At 34.9% G+C, this 25,630-nt stretch overlaps 1 protein-coding gene across 1 annotated transcript; it reads right to left on the reverse strand.

Annotated features, from left to right (window-relative positions):
• Positions 1-1,901: 1,901 nt before the first annotated feature.
• LOC131612250 (F-box protein PP2-A13-like) lies at positions 1,902-4,465 on the reverse strand. The gene is made up of 3 exons (XM_058884064.1): positions 3,797-4,465; positions 3,526-3,644; positions 1,902-2,496 (listed from the first exon to the last, which is right to left on the reverse strand). Exons 1-3 carry the CDS (start codon positions 4,127-4,129, stop codon positions 2,076-2,078), a joined length of 873 nt encoding a protein of 290 aa, XP_058740047.1. The 5' UTR covers positions 4,130-4,465; the 3' UTR covers positions 1,902-2,075.
• Positions 4,466-25,630: the final 21,165 nt, after the last annotated feature.

The raw sequence follows: 25,630 nt of genomic DNA on the forward strand, positions 1-25,630 counted from the left end.
CTACAAATCATACCATACACAATGTTTCAATTACACTTATGTAGGGAGTAGTCTTCATTATTTTTTTCTCTTCCTCAGTTTGAGGAAATTTCTTAACCAGAAGCTTCGTGTAATAATCCAACAAAATATTGACAGTTTTAACATCTTGCATTATAAACAACTTCACCCATTTCTTCAAGTAATTAGATAGAGATATGAATAATTTACTCTTTTCGCGGCTTCTCAGGATAACCATACCCACAATTCTTTTAACTTCATCAAAATCTTTCATCTCAAATTTACCGTTCAATATCTCCTTGAGCTTATCGATCTCTATCTTTCTAGAGTTTTCCATCAAAATATCATTAAAATATAAAAGGAGGTAGATAATGATTTTCTCATTCCCCTTCAATATGTATACACAACTGTCATAATTACTTCTTAGAAAATCATGTTTGAGAATAAGTTCATCAAATCGATGATACCACTGCCTTGGGCTCTATTTCAAATTATACAAAAATTCCTTCAATAAATATAATTTATCATTATTTTCAACAAAACCTTCAAGTTATTCTATGTAGATTGTCTCTTCAAGATCTCCGTGTAAGAAAAATGTTCTTACGTCCATCTATTCTAAGATTATATTGATTTACAATTGTCATAAGTATTGTTACAGAACAATGTTTTATCACAGGTGAACAAATTTCATTGTAATCAATCCTCTTGTAGTGTTACATTTATACATAATCTTACATAGGGCGATATCTACAACCTCCCTAGGAAAGAGCGACGATACGAGGTCGCCCAAAAGGAGGCATCGTCCATTACGTTTTCCTTGCCCCTAGAAAGAGAAAATCTAGGATATAACGTGTCTTAGATTCTGGGAAAGTCAAGATACTTACTGACTCATGTATCCTTTCGAAATAGGAGTTTTACGATTCACCTCTTTACTGAGTGGACGATGACCTTCTCCAAGGAAACCCTAAGAATCAAGAATCCCTATAAATACCCCTCCCTCAAAGGGATAAAGGATCATCATTTATTCAAGTGACACTCACTTATTACCACGCAATACTACTCAGAGAGTGCTCTGCTCCGAGTAGCCACCTAAAACACCACTCTAACTACCCGCATGTAACCTAACAACGCCGACCACCGTCAAGACCACTCACCTCAAGTGACATGCCTGCCTAAATACTCTCAAAAACTACCTTAAAAGGGGCTACTCACCGTCGTGGGCTAGCCCTCACCCCCTTCGTGTAATATATCTACTAGGACCTTTAAGTCTCTCTGCCCTTGTAGAGAGAACATGCATATACCTGTATTTTTTTGGACAATACACCCCCTCAACATGAGTAAAACTCTTAGCTACAAGTCTTGACTTAAATTTTGATTCTTTAATTTATGGAATATTTCCTTCTTCTTGAAGATCCACATACATCCAACCACTCTTTATTTCTTAGGTAGTCTCACAAACTTCTAAATAGAATTCTTCATCAATAAATTCATCTCATCATTTACCGGCATCAATATTTTTTACTATCTTTGCTTTTGACTGCTTCTCTAAATATTTTTGGTTCCAAATCTTGCAATTCTACTTCATGTTAGCTAAGACGTAGTCAAGTGTTTTACATCTCTAATAAAGCTCAGTAAGTTGCAAATGTTCATGAACTTTGAACAAATTAAAAATATTTGAAAAGACACATTTTTCCTCCCTTTCAAAGTTAGGTAACCAAAATGTCAACACTCATTCAGGTGCAAACCTTTTCCACTTATTTTGTATGATTTGGAGTATTTAGGTCGTGTATTTGGTAGTTTTGATAAATTATTTTCTTTTAAGAGTTTTCATTTATGAATTCAAGCGGTGGAGCATTACGTCTTAAATAGTTCCTTTTTCTTAAATAACAGCACGTGAATTACATAAAAAAATAACAGAACATAATTGAATATTTCTCCAATGTATAACAACTTCATATAATATAAGTTATTACAAAAGAAAGCTCAAACCCACCTAAAATAAAGGGCTACTTGAGAAATTTTCAATTACCACAAACACCAAATATTGTGTTATCTAAACAAATTGTTCTTATTTTCACCTAATACTGCTTGAGTCTTTCTCTAAACTCACTTGGGCAAATAATTGCACTATCTACACATAACCCACCTTTGGTATGAGTACAATCAATTTGGGCCAAAGAAAACTTAATTTTCATGGGCTCATTGGGCTTTACAACCACAAAATCTCCCACATGGTAATAAACCCATTCCCCTGGCTCATTCAAATAACACTCCGAGATCGAACATTCACCGTCCGATGTAGTCAATTTAAATCTAACCGGCTTTACATCCCAGCCATGCACCTGATCAACGTTGCAAACACGTCGGCCCAATCGTTTCGACGACTTTCCCAATTTTAGTCTGAAATTTACGCTGTAACTCCCCACAGGAAATAAAAACTCTAACTCTCCTATGATTTCAACCCACCACATTTGTTGAAGATAAGCCACATTCTTAAACCTGTAAATACAAAAAAAAATTAATAATTTTTTATTTAAATCTTTTGTATCAAGCAATGTACAAAGAATTATATGCCAGGAATATAGAATATAGCATTGCTTTAGAACCAAACTAAAAAGAATATGGAATTGATTCTCTATTGTAGCCATAAGCCATTATTCTTGGAAAAGATAGCTTGCACTCTTCTTTATTTTCTTAAAATATCTATTAGATAGATATTATTTGACCACCAAAAACATATAAGCCAATAGAATTTGCAAGTAGGCTTATAAAATCAACGTCCCATCATTAAGAAATTACCATAGGGAAAATGTCATGTTCTACAACTAATAATACAAGATTTTTAATATTAATAAAATCATTTAGAAGAATTGTTCCTTCTTTAAGGTTAAATGTCCACATAAGACTTTAAAATAATAATGATAATAATTTAGGTATTACAATTTTTTCAATATGAAAATAAAGTAAATGATATTTTAATCAATGATGTAATAATGTTCAAATTATTCTCTGCTATTGATTTGAAGTGATTTATAGCATTTTCACATCCATGACCATTATAATTAATTTAAATATGCATGTAGCACCATTCTTTCATTCCATATTCTCTTGTATCATATATACCCCTTCATGCTCATACTATTAAACTTGTTGAGTTGATGAATTAATAATGTCCTAAATTGATAGAATCTTAAATTTTATTAACTTTTTATAATAATTTTAATTCATTTTTACATATTCATCATCTAAGGAGAGAATTGAATATTTTTCTATATACAAAAAATCCAATAATTATGAAAATGAATAATTCAATATGTAGTAATTTTCATTAGACATAAGCAGGTCCATGAAACAGACAGAAAATTGAGCTTGTTAAAGAGTCAAGACACATGATTTTGACCAAAAACATAACCTTCCATAAAGGATGCAAAATAAATAAATCAAATAAAAAATCATATATATAATGCAAATAGTTTCATCTTCATAAGCTAATAATAAAAAGAATCATTAACTCTAACATTTTCTCACCTTGATTCCTCAGTTGGAATGTAAATCCAATATCTTCTATCATCTATTCCAGTTATCTTCAAAGACTTTGATGACATGAACAAACAAATTTGTCCACTGCATTTATCCAACAAAACTTCCTATACAAACAGATCAAAAAATTGTTAATAATTTAATAAAAAAATCAAAGGAAAATAAAATAAAGAAATATATATTGTTAATCAAGATTATACAGAAATAACCGGTAAACCCGCAACAAGTTTTGTCGCTACCATGAAAAATTATAACTTACTTTGGTATCACAATCAAAGAGATTGCGTTGACATAGTTTTGTGTAGATCTCTTTCTTAGTCATAGTGGAAACACTTTCTTCATCAAGAACTTTCCTAGCAAGAAACTTGTAGCATGATGGCAACTTAGATTCCCACACAAAATCAGATGAAGAAGCTCTATGAAAAGCATGGTTGACTCTAGCCAATTTACATATATCAGGTGGATCAAGATTTATGAGGATAGAAGAGATGCAGCTTTCTGGAATATCACCAAAACTCGTTCTTCTTGATGATGATGAAGAATAATTTTTTTCTCTAATATTAGATGCACTTGAAGAAATACTAGACCCCATGAATGAAATAATTGAAGAAATGGATCTTTGTTGAATAAATGAAATGAGAAGAGAATTTGGAGAAAAGGGTTTCAAAGATAAAAGAGGAGATAAAGTGTGTAAGAGATTGGAGGAGAGAATGAAGATGAAGAAAGAGCTTCCATTTTCTAGGCTTGGTATGGAAGAGTGGTGACAAAGTTAACACATGTTTTTCTTTAATATATTAGTTTTTGAATTAAAAAATGAGCATGTGAGTAGTGTGGGTTTGTGAAATGGGAAAAGGCATAAAGTGTAATTCTTTTATGTCAATTTAATCTTTGAATTTCCAACAAGAGGAAAGAATTTGTTGGTGAATGGGACGTGCATGGAAATTGGTGGGTCTAGATAATTAATTTCTTGCCATACATATACATAAACATACATGCTATCTTTTGTCCATGAATAAATAAATAATAGTACCTCTTTGTCGATTGTGGAGATTATGTGCCCCTATTTACTTTTCGTGTACACATTTGCAAATTTATTTTATTCATTTTTGTGAAATACTATTCAAAGCTTCACAAGTTCAAGATAAGAAAGTTTACATGTGCTTGTGCAATCAAATGACGATTAAAAAGAAGAATAAATAGATTTTTTATTCTGTAACAAAAAATAGTTTTTTTTTGTTTCCGCACGAGAATATGATAATGATTAGATAAGCTGATATGAGTATTGTGTTGTTGCGGAGTTTTAATTCTGATGTGGTTGACGAAATTAATTTGTAAGATTATAACTTCAACATTCAAGTTAGTGCAAGCAGTGAATAATAAAATTTTAAATCGGAGTGAAGTTTTTAAGTGGTGCGCTTTTCTTCCTTTTATAGAGGAGTTTGTTAGTAACTGAAACCTGGAGGGAGGGCGAGAATTGTAGAAAGCCGTAGGATAGATTTGATGGCACTAATTGTATTCTCCACATGAGTCACGAGTTACAAATTAGTCTATATTTTCCATTATTTTCTTCCCTTGGGTATTTCCTTGCTTCCCACTAGGCCTTGGCGACCGGCCTCAGAACAAATATCTCTCAAACCCTTGTTTTTTGTTGCAAAAAGATGAAGGACTTTACGATTATTGGTGTTGCATGTCAAAAAGAGATAATTATTGACACATGCCCCTTATACTAATCAATCGTTCGCATGATTTCCCTAAGGCGCTATAATGTCACGTCAACAGTCGTAAAGAAATCTCAATCGTTGGTAATGGGGTATGATTGTGTGGATTTGATTTGTTTAAGGAAGTTCAATGGATTTTCGAAGGGACTTTATTCCTTTTGCTATCCTGCATACTGACTTTTGTGGAAAGCTTTTTCTTTTTCTCCTTTCTGTCTTTAGTATTATGGGAGTATGACCTAATCTTATATCTGAAAATATTTCCCTCGTTAGTTTGGTTTTTGTGTATTTGATTTATTCATACTTCTGAGACTTGGCTCTTAAGTTTTCGTTACTTATCCTTCTTTACTGTTTTTAGGGTTTCCTCGTTTCTTAGAGCTCATTCGCGTAGCTGGTATGTTGTTGTACTTGATCTTTGATTCCACAAAAATGGTCATTTCTTATGTATCAACTAGAAGGGCCATTAAGGATATCTCTAAGATTTGGGTAAGTTTAGACATCTCATGTAGAACGTCCTTTTTCTCCTGAGGCGATTCCTTTTCTCAGGCTATGACAAATGTAGTTCCATCTGAAGATCGAGGTGTCCTTCCTCCAACTGAAGATCAAAGGTTATAGAGCTATAAAGTAGGTGTGCAATCGTTTTTCATAAATGTTTATTTTCCTTGATTGGGTATCGTCTCCCTTTTAATGAGTTTGAGATTAATGTCCTAAATCACTTATTGATTGCCCCTTCACAATTCCATCATGTGAATTGGGCTTTTATAAAGGGTTTTCAACACTAGTGTGAGTATAAAGGAAATAAGCCAGTACATAGTGGTTCTAAATCTGCAGATGCCTCTGGGATTATTTCTCTATGGCAGTATATTAAATATTTCAAGACTTATTCTGATATCATGAAGATCTTCAAGGATCGCTTGTTCTGGGTGATCCCTCTCAACCAGGAAGCCCATTCAAAAATCTGTAACTTTAATTTGGGGTTTCCTTCTTCTTGTACGAACAACTTTTGCAAGTACTAGATTCAGGGTCCCTTTTTGAGAGGGTTGTGTCATTACAAGGACGAAGATTTGTATTAGGAGGATTTGTATTTAAAAAATCAGTTGGTATCTTTTTACCAAGAACTTGTCTATGTAGGCAGAGTGATCCATGTTGTCTTTTTTTCCAAGAAGTGTTTAAAGAGGTGTATTCAGACCCGCTGAATTATAGATACCAAGTCTAAAGAAGAGAGGAATGAGTTTTTTGGTACGTTGGTTCTAATATTACATGCTTCTTTCTTATCCCTTCTAGTTTTCTGAAATGTTTCCTTTTTATTTGTAGATATGATGAGGAGCAAAGATGCCATGCGACGATGACAAAAAGAGGCATGGGCCTCTGCTGCATTTGTCAGAATTCCGAGAACACCCTCTATCGGTAGAATTTCAGCTTCGGGCATAATTGTCGGGACACCATCTGCTCCGGTTGTATGGAAAGCTATTCAAGTAGTCCCCTAGGGGGCCGAGAATGTGAATCTGACTTCTACCATGCATGCCTTGGTGGATGGGAATTCCTACTCTCCTATTCGGGAAAGGGAGGAAACCTTATCCCTTATCTTTGAGTCTAGAGAAGTTCGGGACGATGTTCCTTCCTCGAAACACCTTTGATGGCCTAGATCGGAGAGAGAAACTGATGAGTGCCAAATTTACATTAAATATGCCAGCACTTATTGACTGATTTCACATGTATTGTTACAAAAACCTTTTATTTATCTATAAAGGGTTAAATATGTTTTTAGTCCCTATAAATATGCGACCCTGCATTTTTAGTCCCTATAAAACTTTTCTTCAATGAATGGTCCTTCTAAAATTTTTATGCATGTAATTTCAGTCCCTGCTATTTTCTAAAATTTTAAAAACTGTTTAATTACCCTTTAATTTTTAAATTTTTGAATAATTGTTTTTAGGGTTAATACCTATTTTCACCCCTGCCATATAGGGTGTATTTGAAAAACCCCCCTGCGAAAAAAAAAGTTGCAATTATTACCTTAACAAATTTTAAAAGTTTCAATTTTGACCTTTAGCCAGCCACATCATCCAAAAATCTGACGTGGCAATTTTTTTTTAATTTATTATTATTATTTTAATTATGTGGCTGGCTTATGTGGCATTCTTCTTATTTTTTTATTTAATTTAATTCCATGTGGCATTTTTATTATTATTATATTATTTAGTTCTTAACATGTTAAATATCAAAGTTTAAAAAATTGGTCCCATGGGGTGTTGAACCCATGCACCATACAATACAGGTGAAACACCTTACCACTATGCTGTGTTTCGTTTTTTGTATTAAAGTTCCCATAGAAATTATATAATAACTGCTGCTACGTTATTAAGATTAATGTTAATATTTACATTATTATTTAATAATTATTAGTTATAAGTTAATATTTATTAGTTAATCTTAACGTTATTAAATAATATTAGTTAAATTACAAAATAATAATTAATATTTATTTTACTATTTAACTTAATTAAATTATTAAATATAAACTAAATTAATTAATTTTAACTAATATTAGTTTATATTAATTTAATTTAGTTTAATTTGATTTATATTTTATAATTAATACTATTTTAATTTATATTTTACTGTTAACATTATTAATTAATATTTGTTTATATTAATTTAATTCAGTTTATATATTCTAATTAATATTAGTTTGATTAAATTTAATGTTTATATCAAGGTTTATATGTAATTTAATTTAATTAATATTATTTTACTTTTAACATTATATTTAACTTAATAAATTTAATTTAATTTAATTTAATATTAGTTTAATTAAATTTAACGTTTATGTTTAATTTAATTTAAATATTAGTTTAATTTAATTTAACGTTTATGTTTAATTTAATTTAATATTAGTTTAATTTAATTTAACGTTTATGTTTAATTTAATTTAATATTAGTTTAATTTAATTTAACTTAATAAATTTAATTTAATTTAATTTAATTTAATTTAATATTAGTTTAATTTAATTTAACGTTTATGTTTAATTTAATTCAATATTAGTTTAATTTAATTTAACTTAATAAATTTAATTTAATTTAATTTAATTTAATATTAGTTTAATTTAATTTAACGTTTAGTTTAATTTAATTTAATATTAGTTTAATTTAATTTAACGTCTATGTTAAATTTAATTTAATTTAATATTAGTTTAATTTAATTTAATGTTTAGTTTAACTTAATTTAATATTAGTTTAATTTAATTTAACGTTTATGTTTAATTTAATTTAATTTAATATTAGTTTAATTTAATTTAACGTTTATGTTTAATTTAATTTAATTTAATATTAGTTTAATTTAATTTAACGTTTATGTTTAATTTAATTTAATTTATTTTAATTTAATTTAATTAATATTATCTTACTATTAACATTATATTTAAGTTAATTAATTTAATTTAAACAATTTATATTAATATTTATATTTAATTTAATATTAATTTTATTAATTAATATTATTTTATATTAAATTAATTTAGTTTATAATTTAATTAACTTTAATAGTATAAGTCAAAACTAACACAATGTGAAGCGACCCAGTGGTAAGCAATCCTTCCTATTAATAATGTAACATTAACACTATCTATTATAATACAGCTAAGTCATATCTCTAACACAAAGTGAAGCGTAGCCTAGTGTTGAGGTGTTTCACATGTATTGTATGGTGCATGGGTTCAACACCCCATGGGACCAATTTTTTAAACTTTGATATTTAACATGTTAAGAACTAAATAAAAAAATAAGAAGAATGCCACATAAGCCAGCCACATAATTAAAATAATAATAATAAATTAAAAAAAAGTTGCCACGTCAGATTTTTGGATGATGTGGCTGGCTAAAGGTCCAAATTGAAACTTTTAAAATTTGTTAAGGTAATAATTGCAACTTTTTTTTTCGCAGGGGGGTTTTTCAAATACACCCCATATGGCAGGGGTGAAAATAGGTATTAACCCTTGTTTTTATATATGTTTAGAATAATGTAAAATATTTACTTACCAAGTTTTAGAATTTTTTAAAATAAGAAGAATTAAATATGATTTTTTCAAATTTCAAAAAATAATGATAAAAGTAACGAAAATCTCAACTTAGAAATTAAATTTTGAGTTTCTTTTTTTTCCAAGAACTTTTTAAAACATTAGGAACATGTCTGCAAAACAATCAATCTAAAATACACATTGGTTTGACAGTAGGAACTGAAACTAGGTGCATAATAATTTTATAAGGACCATTCATTGAAGGAAAATTTTATAGGGACTAAAAATGTAGAGTCGCATATTTATAAGGACTAAAAACATATTTAACCCATCTATAAATAGTAAGAAAACAACTGTTTATACTTTTCTTATATGCATTAATAAAAAACAGATGAAAAATACTGGAAAACCACCAATCAGCATGTAGAAAACAAGAAAAACAAAACCATGAAGAAGCAAGGTTCGCTAGGCCAAAGCTACAGGAGCGCTAGACGCATGATAGGACTAGGTGACATGTCCAAATGCAATTACCTCATGGTGAAACAAGGGTTAGCACGCTAGTTGTATAGGTGGTGGGTTGGGCGAGTAAAGGCGATCAAGGACACGTAGAAGACATGCAAATATTTCTTATTGAAGAAGAAAAAGTTGGTTGGTCATAGTGGTAGAGCAAGGTTGGAGCATCGGGAGCAAGGACAGTGCGCCCAGCAAAAACCTCAATTTTTTTTTATAAATAGAAGTTTTTAGTTTAGTGCAAAGGGAGTTTCGGTGGATCAGAGGAATATAATATTAGAGTAGGTTCACTCAAGTCTACTACAAGAGAACAAAAGAGGAAGTTTGAAGGCGCGAGTACTCCTAAGGTGACAAGGCATATACCACTTCCAAGGTTAACTTCTCTAGAAATATCGGTTATTATGCTTCCATGCGTAAGTGTGGCTAAAATCTCTATTTTTGGGGTTAGATGTAGTCCTATATTTATGTACTAAATAGGTCATGGTGTTCTATGTAAATTTATTCATGCTATAATATCGATGACTCTTTAATCTTAATGCTTATTTTTGTTTTGCAACCTAAAACTTATTTTTCATAGTGTGGCCTGACATCGAAGGGTGCTTATCATTAATAGATCCAAAATAGTTATCTATTACATACTAAGCCTAGACATAGGTATGTGATTAAAATCCACTTATATTTTAGCAAGATTTGTTTTGAGTCACGCTACTTTACAATTTTTTGGACTTAATGCTCTGTGTTGGTTGATAGTCTGATATATCGGTTATTCGGTAACACACTAATATCATGGTGTGGATACCAAAAGAAGATTCGAATGAAGGTAATATGTGGTAGTATTATAAGCTGATTAAAGGAGCATATTACTGACCTATGAATGTGCATGATAGATACATAATGATGAAATGTACCCCTAACAACCATTCTTACTATTAACACTGAAACTTCCAACTTTACTTTCTATCATTTATTTTTTGTCATTTAATTTTACGCCTCACAACAAAAACAAAACTCTTTCCTACTTAGATTAATAAAAAATGCTAAATAAAATTGTCTTTAAAAACATCGGTCTATGTGGATACGGTAATTGTAAAACTTACTTTTGCTGCTAACAAAAAAAATGGTGTTGTTGTCGGGGACTAGTAGTAATTTTTAAATATATAGCACAATTTATTATTTTAAGTATGTTTATATTTGTGTATAATTTTATAGTATGTATATTTGTTTTATAATCACTAACCTAGTAAATTTTAGATTTAGATATGTTTTTACTAGTTTATCCGAGGTAAGAAAATTTTGCTCGGTACTGAAATCGAAAGAGCGATACGCAGAAAACTTGGTGAAAATAGAAAAAGGAAAAAAAGAGTTGAAAGTCGAGATCTAGAAGAGTCTTTTATCTCAACATACGAAAGAAAAGTGGTTGATGTAAACAACAATAATGAAAACAACAATGTTCGCACACCATGTCAACATAGTCCCCGACGCCTAGCTCACTTAGCTAGAACACAAAGAAATGTCTGACAAAGTGAAATGAAAACGGGATTGTTAAAATTTTTGTATGATAACCCTTTTGATTGTTTAGATCGTGAAGAACTGTATACACACCTTATAAAAATCTATGAGATTCCTGGTACACTAGGAGTGTCAGATGATGAGGAAGAGGTGGTATTCCTATGGTTATTTCCACAATCACTAATTGGAAAAGCAAAAGAGTGGTATCTAGACCAACCCACATTGACGATGACAAATTGGAACTCGTTGGAGGAAAAGTTCCTAAATTTCTTTTCCTCATAACAAATTCATGGAAGCAAAGACTATGATAGTGGTCTTTTCCCAAGTCATAATAGATACTCTATGTAAAGCATGTTAATGTAAAAATCCATACTAAGATGATGTCCAAACCACAGATTTGACGAAATCACACAAATACCTATTTTTTTAGAAATGGACTTAAAAAACCTAAGTTTTTACTAGATGTTATTGTTGAAGGTTCTTTAATGTCCATAAGCATTGAAGATACAACTGAAATCATTGAACGGATGACACTCGGTTGTTATCAAGGAAAAAACCATAGGTACCCCGCTCAAAGGAAGAATGATATTATAAAATTGAATATCAATGATGTCATTCTAGGTGAAAACCAATTGTTAAATCAGACGGTGGATGAACTAACTAAACAACTTTCAAAGATACCGCAACAATTAAAGGAAATGCATGAAGTACCTCAACAAAGGCATATTGTATTCTATGAACTCTATAGCAGCGATCATCCAACCGGGTTTTTACCTTAATGATGGGGAAGTAAACTATTTAGGAAATCAAAGGCCTGGGCAATATCAAAATAACAACTTACCGCACAAGAATAATTTCAATCAAGGATGAAGATTCAATGATGGTCCATCCATTAAACAACCTTTCCAACATTATTCACGAACACCTCCACTATCAGACAGAGTAGCAAAGTTGGAGGACACACTTAATCAATTCATGCAGGAATCTATGGTCAGCCACAAAAACACTGAAGCTTCCAATAAAAACCTTGAAGTATAGGTGGGGCAATTAGCAAAACAGCTTTTCAGATCTCCTAAGTAACACATTCAGTGCAAACATAAAAAATATTCCAAAGGAAAACTGCAACGATATTATTAGGAATAATAAAAGTGTTCTTAAAGCCAAGCGAGGAGAAACAAAAGAATCTTAGAAGATAGAGTGCAGGATGAAGCCTTCCAAGAAGAGTTGAAGGACCTACCGAAGAAAGAATTTTATTAATTTGAGTGCAAGTGTCAATATTATGCCCCTTTCTGTGGTATATAGAATTGGGTATACGTAGATATAACCACATACATCAACACCGCAGATGGCACACAAAACATGCAGGACTCCCGATGGTAAATTCAACAATATACTGATACAAGTTGATAACCAATAATTTCATATAGACTTTGTAATACTGGATATCAGGGCAAACCCAAAAATACCTCTCATCTTGGGAAGACCGTTTATGAAGACTTGGAGGATGCTCGTAGACATGGACAAAGGAGAAGTCAAGGTCATAATCAAAGATCGTGAGATAAGATACAATGTAATCGGTGTTACGTGACACCAATCACTATCAAGCTACTTATGTTAAATAAGTACTTGTTGGGAAGCGACTTAACCACATTGTACATTTTTCTTTAGAACTAGGATTTAGATAGGTAATTTCAACTTATTCACTTGATAAAAAGCAACATGCCATTTTCCTCCCAAAGCACCTAGGGGAAAACCTAAAAATTAGGAACACGAGGTCTCAATTAGCGCGGCATAGCTCTCCTAGCTCGAGGTCTGTTTCAAAACATTGGGAAATGCGAACAGACTTAAATTTAAACTTTTCTGCTCAATTTTTTTCACTCATTTTTCTTCTCCCCCCTGTGAAAAAACTCTAGAACACACTATAAAACATGATCCAAGATTAAAATCTTCACAAATTCAAACTTTAATCCAGTATAGAGATTGCCCAGGTATGTCATTTTATTTTATTTTTCTTAATATTTTTTATTCATTATGGACTTTTATTTAAACTTTTTATGAATGCCCTAATTTAGGTCAAATTTAGAGAAACTTTAATGCTTCATAATGATACTTTAGGATAGGGTAGAATTGATTTACTTAGAAATTTGAATTGGGTACTTAGATGAGCAAAGAGGAAATTTTTGCATGTTAGAAGCACTTAGGTATACAATGAACTTAGGTGAATTTAGAAATATCATTTATATGTGTATTGTATTTGTGTAATAAAATGTTTATTTGCTGCAACATATCCATGTAACTTCTGCAATATTAGGCTTTTTGGCAAATATGAAAATAATGTCATATTATGCTAACATGTCCAAATTCCATTTACGTTGTTTGCTAATTATTTCAGATGGGTTCTGGAAGATCACTCACTAGAAGAAAGAGACAAAGCTCAAACATTGGTTCATCTTCTGTACCATAGGATACACATAGAATCCAAAGCTGCATGCACAAGCAGTTTTAACGTGAGTTCGAAATACTGTGGAATATTCAGATATGGTGCGAGAAATTAACTCACGGGGTTGAGGTATTCTGGCTACTCCTAATGAATTTATTAATCAGGAAATATTAATGGAGTTTTACACCACACCAACTGTTGAAAGAGTATTGTGGTGTACTTTTCGCTATTATCGTATCCACAGGGATTATTGCGATATCACCGCCGTTCTATAGCCTATTTTGTCTTGAGTTAATGTTACTTTAAATTTGGGTTTGCAAAAGATCATTCAATTCTTTTAGTAGCAAAGAGTAAATTAATGAAAGTTCTAAGTTAAAGAAAATGTATCAAGATTCGATTTCATCGACCTAAATTTGTATGTCTCCTTATAAATAGATGCTTATGAACTTGCTAACGATCAATATAATTACGTATCGACACCTATATCGTCCGTGTCCGCAACGATATAGTTAGATTTACCGTATTGTTTAACCGACGATTTCTCCACCGTTTAAACAATACAAATAACGTTTTAAGAACCGATACTTAGTAAACCTCAAACTCTAAATCCATGTCTGCAACTTATAGTTTGAAAGATGATTAGTTAGGTCTAGATACAAACATTGATGTCTCAAACACTTATACCAAAGAAAAAGCTTTAATAAACAAACTAAACCATCTATATTGATCATCACTTGTTCATACACATATATTCACAAGAAAAACATACAAAAGGCTAGGAAGATTACATCTTATCTTGATACAAAAGTGATTTAGCTATCCATGAGAATGGTAGCTTGCACAAGAAGTAAAGGATGAAGATCAACAAGCATCAAAGGCGATTAATCGACGATCAAAGCTTCCAATCTTCGATTCTTTGTTTGCTACAGTGCACAAGTGTTCTTTTGCTCTCAAGATCAACCAAAAAACAAAATATCTGAAAACCCCTTTATATAGCATTTCTGAATTCTGTCCAGGGCGCGTCGCGCCCTCCAGCGCGCTTCGCGCCAATACACTTAAAATTATAAACCGCCCATGCGCGCGACGCGCGCAACTCTCTGCCTGGAAGCTCCAAAATATCTCGCCCAGGGCGCGACGCGCCCACATCTCCGCGCGACGCGCGCATACTTCTGCCAGGCACTCTCTTGCAAAGCTCAAAACAAGCTCCAAACTTCCCCAAAATTGGCTAAAACCTACAAAAATCATAACTAAAACACATATTAACATAAAATGAAAGCTTAATATTATAAACTATAAATAATTATCTAAAACTTCAGGGAATTGTACGAATATCCGATAAAAACGGTCGAAAGGTGCCATTAATTAAACTAAATATAAACACAATTTGGCACCTAACAACTCTCCCCAACTTAAACTCTTGTTTGTCCTCAAACAAAACAATGATAAATTACCGGGAACACAAAATATCACAAATGAAACAACAAGGCAGAAACAAGAACAATTTAATGGTTCAAATTCCAAAAGTACACAAAGATCAATCCTTACCAGTTTTCATCAAAGTACCATGATAACAATGCTAATCCTATATACAAATTCTATGTCAGAAATTCCACAAAGCAAAAGAAGTTCAAGAATGAATCACACCTACGTATTTCTCTACTGAGAGAACAAAAATGGAGGATCCTAACACTCACCAGACAATGACGCAAACATACCGAATTAATTATAAACTCATCTAAGCATAAGATATATAAAAAGTATATAAGCATGAATCACTAAGGACTTTCGGGTTGTAGCTTGGCTTGGTTAACAAGGAAGTGTCATTTCTCAAGGCCATTGAAACAAAAGGGGTCAATTCCTAAGAGAGCATTCAAATCATGATTATATCCACACATCCTTATCAACCGATCACACAATTTTATTGCTCAAGAGTTCATCTTTTTATTTTAAAAGAACTAGCTATATACAAAGCTCTTCTCTTTTCCTTTTTCTTTTTCTCTTCTTTTTTTTTTTTCTTTTTCTTTTTCTCTCTTGAGCAATTATTTATTTTCTTCTACACACCAATACAACCAAGATCAAAATTTTATTCTCCCCAACTTGAATATTACCACCACATAATCACGAATGCTCCCTATTCTAAGGCGAAAAGGAATCAATCCTAACCACATTTCATGGTACTTTTCAAGGTTCAAAGAAAGTCATCAAGATTCAAATCAAAAATCGGCAATTATAAGGCATGACATGATACCGATTGAATCTTGGCAAAATGGCTCAAAGTGGTTAGCAAATACTCACACACTCACCGGGTAGGTTATATTTGGAAGAGAAGTTATACTCGTAGTGCAGAACAAAACGCCTTGATCACTTTCATGCTTAACACAATTTAATAACAATGCAAGATTAATCATAATAAAAACGAGTTAAAACGCACATTGCTGGTATCCAGCACAATTTATATATATACACAGTGGAAAGTCTCCTCACAACTACAGCTAGGCTAAAGTGATTCACAATTGAACTAATTTTATCCACAGAAATTAATGACAACTAATTTGTACAATTAAAAGCATCAGAATCAAAGGTACTTGATAAATAAAACGATAAAGGATGTACCTTGCGCGTACAGTTTTCAACTTATATCATCATCACTCAAATTGTGTTGCATCATCCAAATTCATCGTGGCAATAAAAATTTGTGTTCCAGCTAATTAATCATCAGGACAACTTGTCAAACCATTATTTCTAAAATATAAACACTAAACTAAAATAAACTACTTAAAAATAAATAAATGCAAAAATAAAATAAACTGAACTTATATAAAAATAAAAACCACACCAAACGGTGTTAATTATCCAAAGGCGTAAACTTAGCCTTTCAAAGTACCTCATCCACCAGGATGGAACAAAATTAAAAACAAAGACAACTAAAAACTGTTCTAACATAAAACTAAAAACAATAAAACATAAAGCAATAATAAAAAACAAAGTCTACTCCTCATCGGAAGTCTCCGGATCATCCTGCTCCATCCCCTCCTCAGGATCTGGCCTGCCCTCAGGCCATGCAGCATAGGCCGATAAATCATCCCTGGAACCAACAGGCTGCTGCAGAGAAAGCTGCCGGATAGAGTCCTGCAAAAACATAAACGCTCTCTGATGCGCCATATGCATCTGATAGTTCCAATCACTTGCATCACCATACTGTGGACCAGCAGGCGGTGCAGCAGCAACCGGAACAGCCTGAGAAGCATCGGGAAGGTCAGATGCACCAGCAGCAACACCAAAAGGACGACCTCCAGGCAAACAGTACCTGTTAGCAAAAATATCATCTATAATACCATCCATGGGGATCATCCCACCAGTTGGGAACCGGACACCAGCCTTCCTGCACAAACCCATTATTAAACCAGGAAAAATCAACCTACATTTCACCCCATCTCCATGAAGAGTCCCATTCAGGGCGACTCTTTTCAGCTCATTCGCCACAATCCTGGACACATCAATGTTATCACTATTCAGAATACCCTGAACCAAACCTGCCGTATCAATGGTGAGGGAAGAAGTGTGACTCCGTGGCCTAATGTTGTAAAGGACCACCGAAGCCACCAACTGAGCCTCCTCCGTCAACTGACTACGAGTAAAAGTCTTTGGCAGCCCAGCTTTAGTCAGAGTATAGGTGAAACCAGTGCTGCAAATCCTGTCCCTAATGCTGTCTGCATCCCAATTTCCTCTATTCAACCTGGGATGGTACTGACACTCTTCTACCAAAGCAAGAGGGTTATCCAGAAAATCAAAAATAGCCTCTTTGCTAAAATCAATGGCCTTACCTCTCACCCATGTTTTAAAAGGGTAAGCTTCAGTACCTGTCCAACTGCTCGGAGGCAAGGCATTTGCATAAAACTCTCTAACAATCTCCACCTGATAGAATTGTGGTGGAGTGAACAACTTGTCCCAGCATGTTTCAGACAAAGCAGTCCACGCCCTTTGGAAGAGGCCGTGGTCAATAGGAACCACCGTGCGTTCACTCCACACAACGCGGCTTTCAAGCTCATGGTACCTCGCCTCTTGCTCCGGACCTAGAAACCTCGTCCGATCAAACCTGCCAGCTTGTGAGGAAGATCCCTCACCAGAACCAGTCTTCTTTCTCTTTAAAAAGGGTGCCATTCCTGCACAAATTTAAAATCAAACAAAACACACACAAATTGAAACAAAGTTAGCATAACCTCAATTTAAATAGCCTACATCAATCCACATTCATCATCAATCACAAAACAGACCCTATACAACTTCACAGAATGCATAAAAAAAATTCAAAATTTAACCCAGGGCGCGACGCGCGCTGAACAGGGCGCGACGCGCGCTCTGCGAAACCCAGAAAAATTCTTCAATTTTATGCAAAACAGAAGAGGAGAACAAGCTTCTCCTCCCTTCTAAGGGTCCCAGCAGGCATTATATACAGCAATAACATGTTTTCTACCCTAATTTTTCAAAATTATCAAGAAATTCCTAAATCTAAAAACCTAACTTCTAAACTAAGTTAATGGAAAGAGAAGGGAACAAGAACAAACCTTTGATGATGATGATTATGGGGAGACGAAAATTAGTGAGGAAATTGCACAAGGAACTAAGAGCTTTGTGTGTGTTTGATTTTTTTTTTTTCTTGAAACAAAGAGGAAAAGGGTGAAACAATGGAGGCAACAGACCTCCAAAAACCCTAACTCCCCTTCTAACCTCGGTTTGGGTCGGGCCCAGCATGGGTGGGCCCAAACAAAATTATTTTTTTTTAAAAATACGCACAGCGCGCTACGCGCGCAGACTCGGCGCGACGCGCCCTCATCTCTGCCTGGAAGGGGTCCTTGAGTACACATAGCGCGCGACGCGCGCATATGGGTGCGACGCGCGCTACACCAGAAACAGCAGAAAAACTGCATTGTTTTAGCACGCCCAAAAATACCGGTAGATCGTTTCTGGCTCGACGACAACTCAAAAATCCCACCTGCAAAAATAACACAAATACAAGTGAATATATACAACTTGGGGTGCCTCCCAAGAGCGCTTTGTTTAACGTCGGTCAGCTCGACGGTCAAAGGCAATCAAGGATCGCCAAACGATAAAACGCAAGTTTCACGATTAAAATCGCTTCCTCGATACACCTTCAACCTCTGACCATTTACTACCCACTCTTGGTTTGATTTTTGGTCCTCTATCACAATAGCCCCTTGGCTTCTCACTTCTTTGACCAAAAACGGTCCGGACCATTTAGACTTCAACTTTCCCGGAAAAAGTCTTAACCGGGAATTGAAGAGTAAAACTAATTGCCCTACCTTAAAGTCCTTCATTCTAACCTTACTATCATGATAGAATTTGGTCTTTTCCTTGTAAATCGAATTGGACTTATAGGCATGCAATCTCATCTCTTCCAACTCATTAAGTTGGATTTTTCTTCTCTCTCCACACAACTTGTGGTCAAAATTCAAAAGCTTCAAGGCCCAATATGCCTTATGCTCTAGTTCTACGGGAAGGTGGCAACTTTTACCATACACCATTTGGAATGGTGTAAGACCAATCGGTGCTTTGAAAGCGGTCCGATACGCCCACAAGGTTTCATCTAACTTCATTGACCAATCCTTCCTAGAACTAGACACAGTTTTCTCAAGAATTCTTTTAATCTCTCGATTGGTCCTCTCAACTTGCCCATTTGTTTGTGGATGATATGGAGTAGCTACCTTGTGCTTGACTCCATATTGCTCCAACACTTTTTCAAGCGGAGCATTACAAAAATGAGATCCACCATCACTAATTATCACTCTTGGCGAGCCAAACCGCGAAAATATATTTTTCTTCAAAAACTTTATCACGGTCTTACCATCTGCTTTGGGTGAAGCAATCGCTTCCACCCACTTAGACACATAATCAACAGCTACCAAGATGTATTCATTTGACATTGAGGAAGGGAATGGTCCAACAAAATCAATGCCCCAACAATCGAATACCTCAACTTCTACAATACTTTGGAGGGGCATTTCCTCTCTTTTCCCTATTCCACCAGTTCTTTGACAACTGTCGCATGAGGCAACATGGTGGTAAGCATCTTTGAACAAAGTAGGCCACCAAAATCCCGATTGAAGGACTTTTGTGGCCGTACGCAAACCATTAAAATGACCACCATAAGGCGAATTGTGGCAATGCCACAAAATGCTTTTTGCCTCCTCATCCGCGACACATCTTCTCAAAAGATTGTCACTACTCAACTTAAACAAGTGAGGATCGTCCCAAACATAAAAATTAGCATCGTTTAAAAACTTTTTTCTTTGATTCCAAGTTAGATCCTCCAGTATCCAGCCAGATGCTTTGTGATTAGCCATATCTGCGAACCAGGGTCTAACTTCTTGTACCATGTACAGTTTTTCATCGGGGAATTCTTCCCTCACCTCTTTTTCATTGTTTGTCACCTCGGTATTCACTAACCGAGACAAATGATCCGCAATCAAATTTTCTGTACCTTTCTTATCTTTCACTTCAAGATCAAATTCTTGAAGCAAAAGAATCCACCGAATAAGCCTCTGTTTTGAATCAGGCTTGGTGAGAAGATATTTGATTGCGGCATGATCAGTATAACACACAACTTTAGAACCAATGAGGTAAGAGCGAAACTTTTCCAATGCAAATACAATTGCGAGCAATTCTTTTTCGGTAGTGGCATAGTTAACCTGTGCCTCATTTAAAACTTTGCTCGCATAATGTATAGCATGGAATTGTTTGTTCTTCCTTTGGCCTAAGACCGCACCAACCGCATAGTCACTCGCATCGCACATGAGTTCAAACTCAAGCGACCAATTAGGAGCGACAATTATGGGCGTGGTGGTCAAATTTGCTTTAAGTTCTAGGAAAGCTTTTAGACATGATTCATCAAAATTAAATTCCATACCTTTGTTGAGCAAATTACTCAAAGGCTTTGCGACCTTGGAGAAATCCTTGATGAATCTTCTATAGAACCCAGCATGTCCCAAGAAGCTCCTTATGCCTTTCACATTCACCGGAGGGGGAAGTTTTTCAATAACTTCAATTTTTGCCGGATCGACCTCAAGACCCTTTGAAGAAACCTTGTGGCCAAGAACAATCCCATCCGTCACCATGAAAGTGCATTTCTCCCAGTTGAGAACCAAATTTGTTTCAATGCATCTCTCCATTACCACATCAAGGTTCTTTAAGCACAAGTCAAATGACGACCCGTACACAGAAAAATCATCCATGAACACCTCGATGCTTTTCTCAATCAAATCAGAGAAGATAGCTTGCATGCACCTTTGAAATGTTGCAGGAGCATTACATAGTCCAAATGGCATTCTTCGGTAAGCGAAAACGCCAAAAGGACATGTAAAAGCAGTTTTCTCGTGGTCCGCCGGATTCACTGATATTTGATTGTATCCCGAATAACCATCCAAGAAACAATAGAAATTTCTTCCGGCTAACCTCTCTAACATTTGATCCATAAAAGGCAATGGAAAGTGATCTTTTCTTGTTGCTTGGTTCAACCTCCTATAATCAATACACATACGCCACCCGGTCACCGCTCTCGAAGGAATCAACTCATTCTTCTCATTTCTCACGACTGTCAATCCACCCTTCTTAGGAACCACATGCACCGGGCTCACCCATTCGCTATCGGAGATGGGATAAATCATCCCCGCCTCTAATAACTTCACAACCTCTTTTCTAACAACTTCTTTCATGGTTGGATTCAATCGCCTTTGAGGTTGTGCCACGGGCCGAAAATCATCTTCTAACATAATCTTATGCATACAATAGGCCGGACTAATACCCTTCAAGTCGGATAAAACCCATCCTATTGCTTCTTGATTCTTCGTCAACACTTCCTTCAATCGATGCTCTTCCTTGTTAGACAAACCACTATTAATGATAACCGGCTTAGTAGAATTGTCACCGAGAAACACGTATTTCAAGTGAGATGGTAACACATTCAACTCCACCTTTTGCTCTTCAACTTTAGGTTCATCCTTCAACTCTTCAATTTGAGTTTCAAATGGATTCATCTCCTCACAAGCCTCTAAATTTCTCAAGCAATCTTCAATTTCCTTCTCTTGATCTTTGGTGAGAACTTCGAGAGCTTCCATTAAAGTCTTCTCAAGAGGATTCGACAAGTGCATTTGATTCTCCACTTTCATAATAGCCCTTTCGGTAGCATCGATTCTAAAACAATCATCCTCATCATTAGGATGCTTGATGGCTTCAAAGAGATCAAGACATAATTCTTCATCTTGGTACCTTAATTTCATTAAGCCATCATCAATATCGATCATCATTCGGGCCGTCTTCATAAAAGGCCTTCCTAAGATCAATGGAATCTCAGGATCTTCTTCCATGTCTATGACGATAAAATCAACAGGATACCAAAATTTGTCAACCTTGACAAGCAAGTCTTCCGCAACTCCATGAGGATGAGCTGTGGATTTATCTGCTAATGATAACGTCATTCTTGTCGGCTTCAAATCATTGATTCCTAATCTTCTCACCATAGACAATGGGATCAAATTAATGCTAGAACCGGTATCTACCAAACCTTTGCCTATGTGAACATTTCCAATAGACACTGGTAAGGTTACCCGCCCAGGATCATTTGATTTTATCGGAGTAGTGCGTTGAATTAACGCATTACAACAAGAGCTCACCGTTACTACCTCCGGATCCAAGAATCTTCTCTTCTTAGTGATGATGTCTTTGATGAATTTTGCATACATCGGCATTTGCTCTAATGCTTCGGAAAAAGGGACATTGATTTGCAACTTGCTAAAAATGTCCAAGAACCGAGCATAGTGCTTTGCATCTTCTTTCTTTGACGGACCGGGAGGGTAAGGTAATTTCTTCACTTGTATAGAATCATCCACCTTCTTCTTTCCCTTTTCACTCACACTCAATTTTTTTCTCTCTTTTTCTACAACTTTCTCAAGAGTTTCTTTTTCCACTAATTCTTTCTCTTTCTCATTTTCAACTAAATCACCCTCAACATTTTTTTCTACTTCAATCACCCTATCTTTTTCACTCTCAACAATTTCCTCCTCAACTATTTCTCCTACACCCATATCAATATTTCTACCGCTACGAGTTAGAATTGACTTACAATGCTCACGAGGATTTTCTTGTGTAGTAGCCGGAAAAGGACCTTTGTTTTGATCGGCAAGTTGCTTTGACAATTGCCCGACTTGAGTTTCAAGGTTCTTAATTGCGGCATCCGTACTCTTTTGGCTTGCAATTTGCAATTGCATGAATTGGCTAAGAGTGTCCTCGATAGAAAGCTTTGTTTGTTGAGGTTGTTGATTGTAACCGCCTTGATAAGGATTTTGACGATTCGATGGGCCCGCTTCCGGCCTCCATCCTTGTTGATAACCTTGATTACCTCTTTGTTGGTAACCTTGGTTATTGTTGTAAGGTTGTTGTTGTTGTCTTCCACCATATCCTTGATTAGGATTAGACACATAATTCACCTCTTCACCCGGTGGAGGACAAAAACCTGTTTGATGGTCACCCCTACACAATTCACAACACATCACATGTTGATTTTTAGAAGGGCTCCCATTTATCTCTTTGATTTGTTGAGGGAGTTTTGACATTTGTTGAGTGAGCAATTCTACTTGTTGTGTCAATAACTTGTTTTGAGCAAGTATTGCATCACTAGTATTCAATTCAAGAACTCCCGGTTTTCTTTGCAATGCACTACGGTTGTGTTGCCCTTGATGATCATTCAAAGCCATTCTATCAATGATAGCAATCGCTTCTGCAGCAGTTTTTGACATCAATGAACCACCCGCGGTAGCATCTAAAAGAGTTTTTGGTTGAGGTTGGAGTCCATTTCTAAAGATATGGATTTGAGACAACTCATCAAACCCATGACCTTTGCACTTTCTAACCATGGACTTGAACCTCTCCCATGCTTCATTGAGAGATTCATTCGAACCTTGAGAGAACACCGCAATAGAAGTTTTCGCTTCCATGAACCTATTGTGAGGAAAGAACCGATCCAAGAACTTCTCTTCTAACTCGTTCCAATTTGTCATGACATTATTAGGTTGATCAAGGTACCATTCCTTAGCTTTTCCAATTAAGGAATGAGGAAAAAGTCTCCTGAACACCTGTTCTTCTTGGTCTTCCGGAGCACCAATTGTTCCGGCAATCTCGTAGAACTTTGTTAGATGAGTAAATGGATCCTCGTGATCTGCCCCTGTGAACGGATTTTGGTATAATAATTGAAGTAACCCCGTCTTCATTTCGGAGTTTCTTCCATTGGCCTGATCACGAGCAAATTGTGCATTGAGACGAGGGCTGTTAACACATGGCCCTCGAGCTGGAGGATCCGCAGCCATTTCTTCCTCAACCAAGTTTTCAACAGGAGTTGAAGAAGAAGATGCCTCTTGTTGCTGTCTTCTTTCCCTAGCTAGTTGTCTCCTCCTACGAGTTTTGCTATTCTCTCTACGAGCAGTCCTCTCAATCTCAGGATCAAAAAGGAGTTGATCTGCAGGTACACGTCCTCGCATAAACTGTAATCTGAAAAACTAACCAAGCAAATTAACAAACACAAGGAAAATAAATTTAGAAACAAGATATTAATTATAAGACTCAATACAAAACAAACTATTGCAATGCTTGCAATATCTAAACAACAATCCCCGGCAACGGCGCCATTTTGTTGAAAGAGTATTGTGGTGTACTTTTCGCTATTATCATATCCACAGGGATTATTGCGATATCACCGCCGTTCTATAGCCTATTTTGTCTTGAGTTAATGTTACTTTAAATTTGGGTTTGCAAAAGATCATTCAATTCTTTTAGTAGCAAAGAGTAAATTAATGAAAGTTCTAAGTTAAAGAAAATGTATCAAGATTCGATTTCATCGACCTAAATTTGTATGTCTCCTTATAAATAGATGCTTATGAACTTGCTAACGATCAATATAATTACGTATCGACACCTATATCGTCCGTGTCCGCAACGATATAGTTAGATTTACCGTATTGTTTAACCGACGATTTCTCCACCGTTTAAACAATACAAATAACGTTTTAAGAACCGATACTTAGTAAACCTCAAACTCTAAATCCATGTCTGCAACTTATAGTTTGAAAGATGATTAGTTAGGTCTAGATACAAACATTGATGTCTCAAACACTTATACCAAAGAAAAAGCTTTAATAAACAAACTAAACCATCTATATTGATCATCACTTGTTCATACACATATATTCACAAGAAAAACATACAAAAGGCTAGGAAGATTACATCTTATCTTGATACAAAAGTGATTTAGCTATCCATGAGAATGGTAGCTTGCACAAGAAGTAAAGGATGAAGATCAACAAGCATCAAAGGCGATTAATCGACGATCAAAGCTTCCAATCTTCGATTCTTTGTTTGCTACAGTGCACAAGTGTTCTTTTGCTCTCAAGATCAACCAAAAAACAAAATATCTGAAAACCCCTTTATATAGCATTTCTGAATTCTGTCCAGGGCGCGTCGCGCCCTCCAGCGCGCTTCGCGCCAATACACTTAAAATTATAAACCGCCCATGCGCGCGACGCGCGCAACTCTCTGCCTGGAAGCTCCAAAATATCTCGCCCAGGGCGCGACGCGCCCACATCTCCGCGCGACGCGCGCATACTTCTGCCAGGCACTCTCTTGCAAAGCTCAAAACAAGCTCCAAACTTCCCCAAAATTGGCTAAAACCTACAAAAATCATAACTAAAACACATATTAACATAAAATGAAAGCTTAATATTATAAACTATAAATAATTATCTAAAACTTCAGGGAATTGTACGAATATCCGATAAAAACGGTCGAAAGGTGCCATTAATTAAACTAAATATAAACACAATTTGGCACCTAACACCAAC

This window comes from Vicia villosa, linkage group LG1 (assembly GCF_029867415.1).
Source record: "Vicia villosa cultivar HV-30 ecotype Madison, WI linkage group LG1, Vvil1.0, whole genome shotgun sequence".
Lineage (NCBI taxonomy): Eukaryota > Viridiplantae > Streptophyta > Magnoliopsida > Fabales > Fabaceae > Vicia > Vicia villosa.

Coding starts and splice junctions, on each gene's coding strand:
- LOC131612250 (XM_058884064.1), bottom strand. CDS start 4,129: ATGGGGTCTAGTATTTCTTCAAGTGCATCTAATATTAGAGAAAAAAAT. Junction 3,645..3,796: donor TCTTTGATTGTGATACCAAA/GTAAGTTATAAT, acceptor CTGTTTGTATAG/GAAGTTTTGTTGGATAAATG. Junction 2,497..3,525: donor ATTCCAACTGAGGAATCAAG/GTGAGAAAATGT, acceptor TTGTATTTACAG/GTTTAAGAATGTGGCTTATC.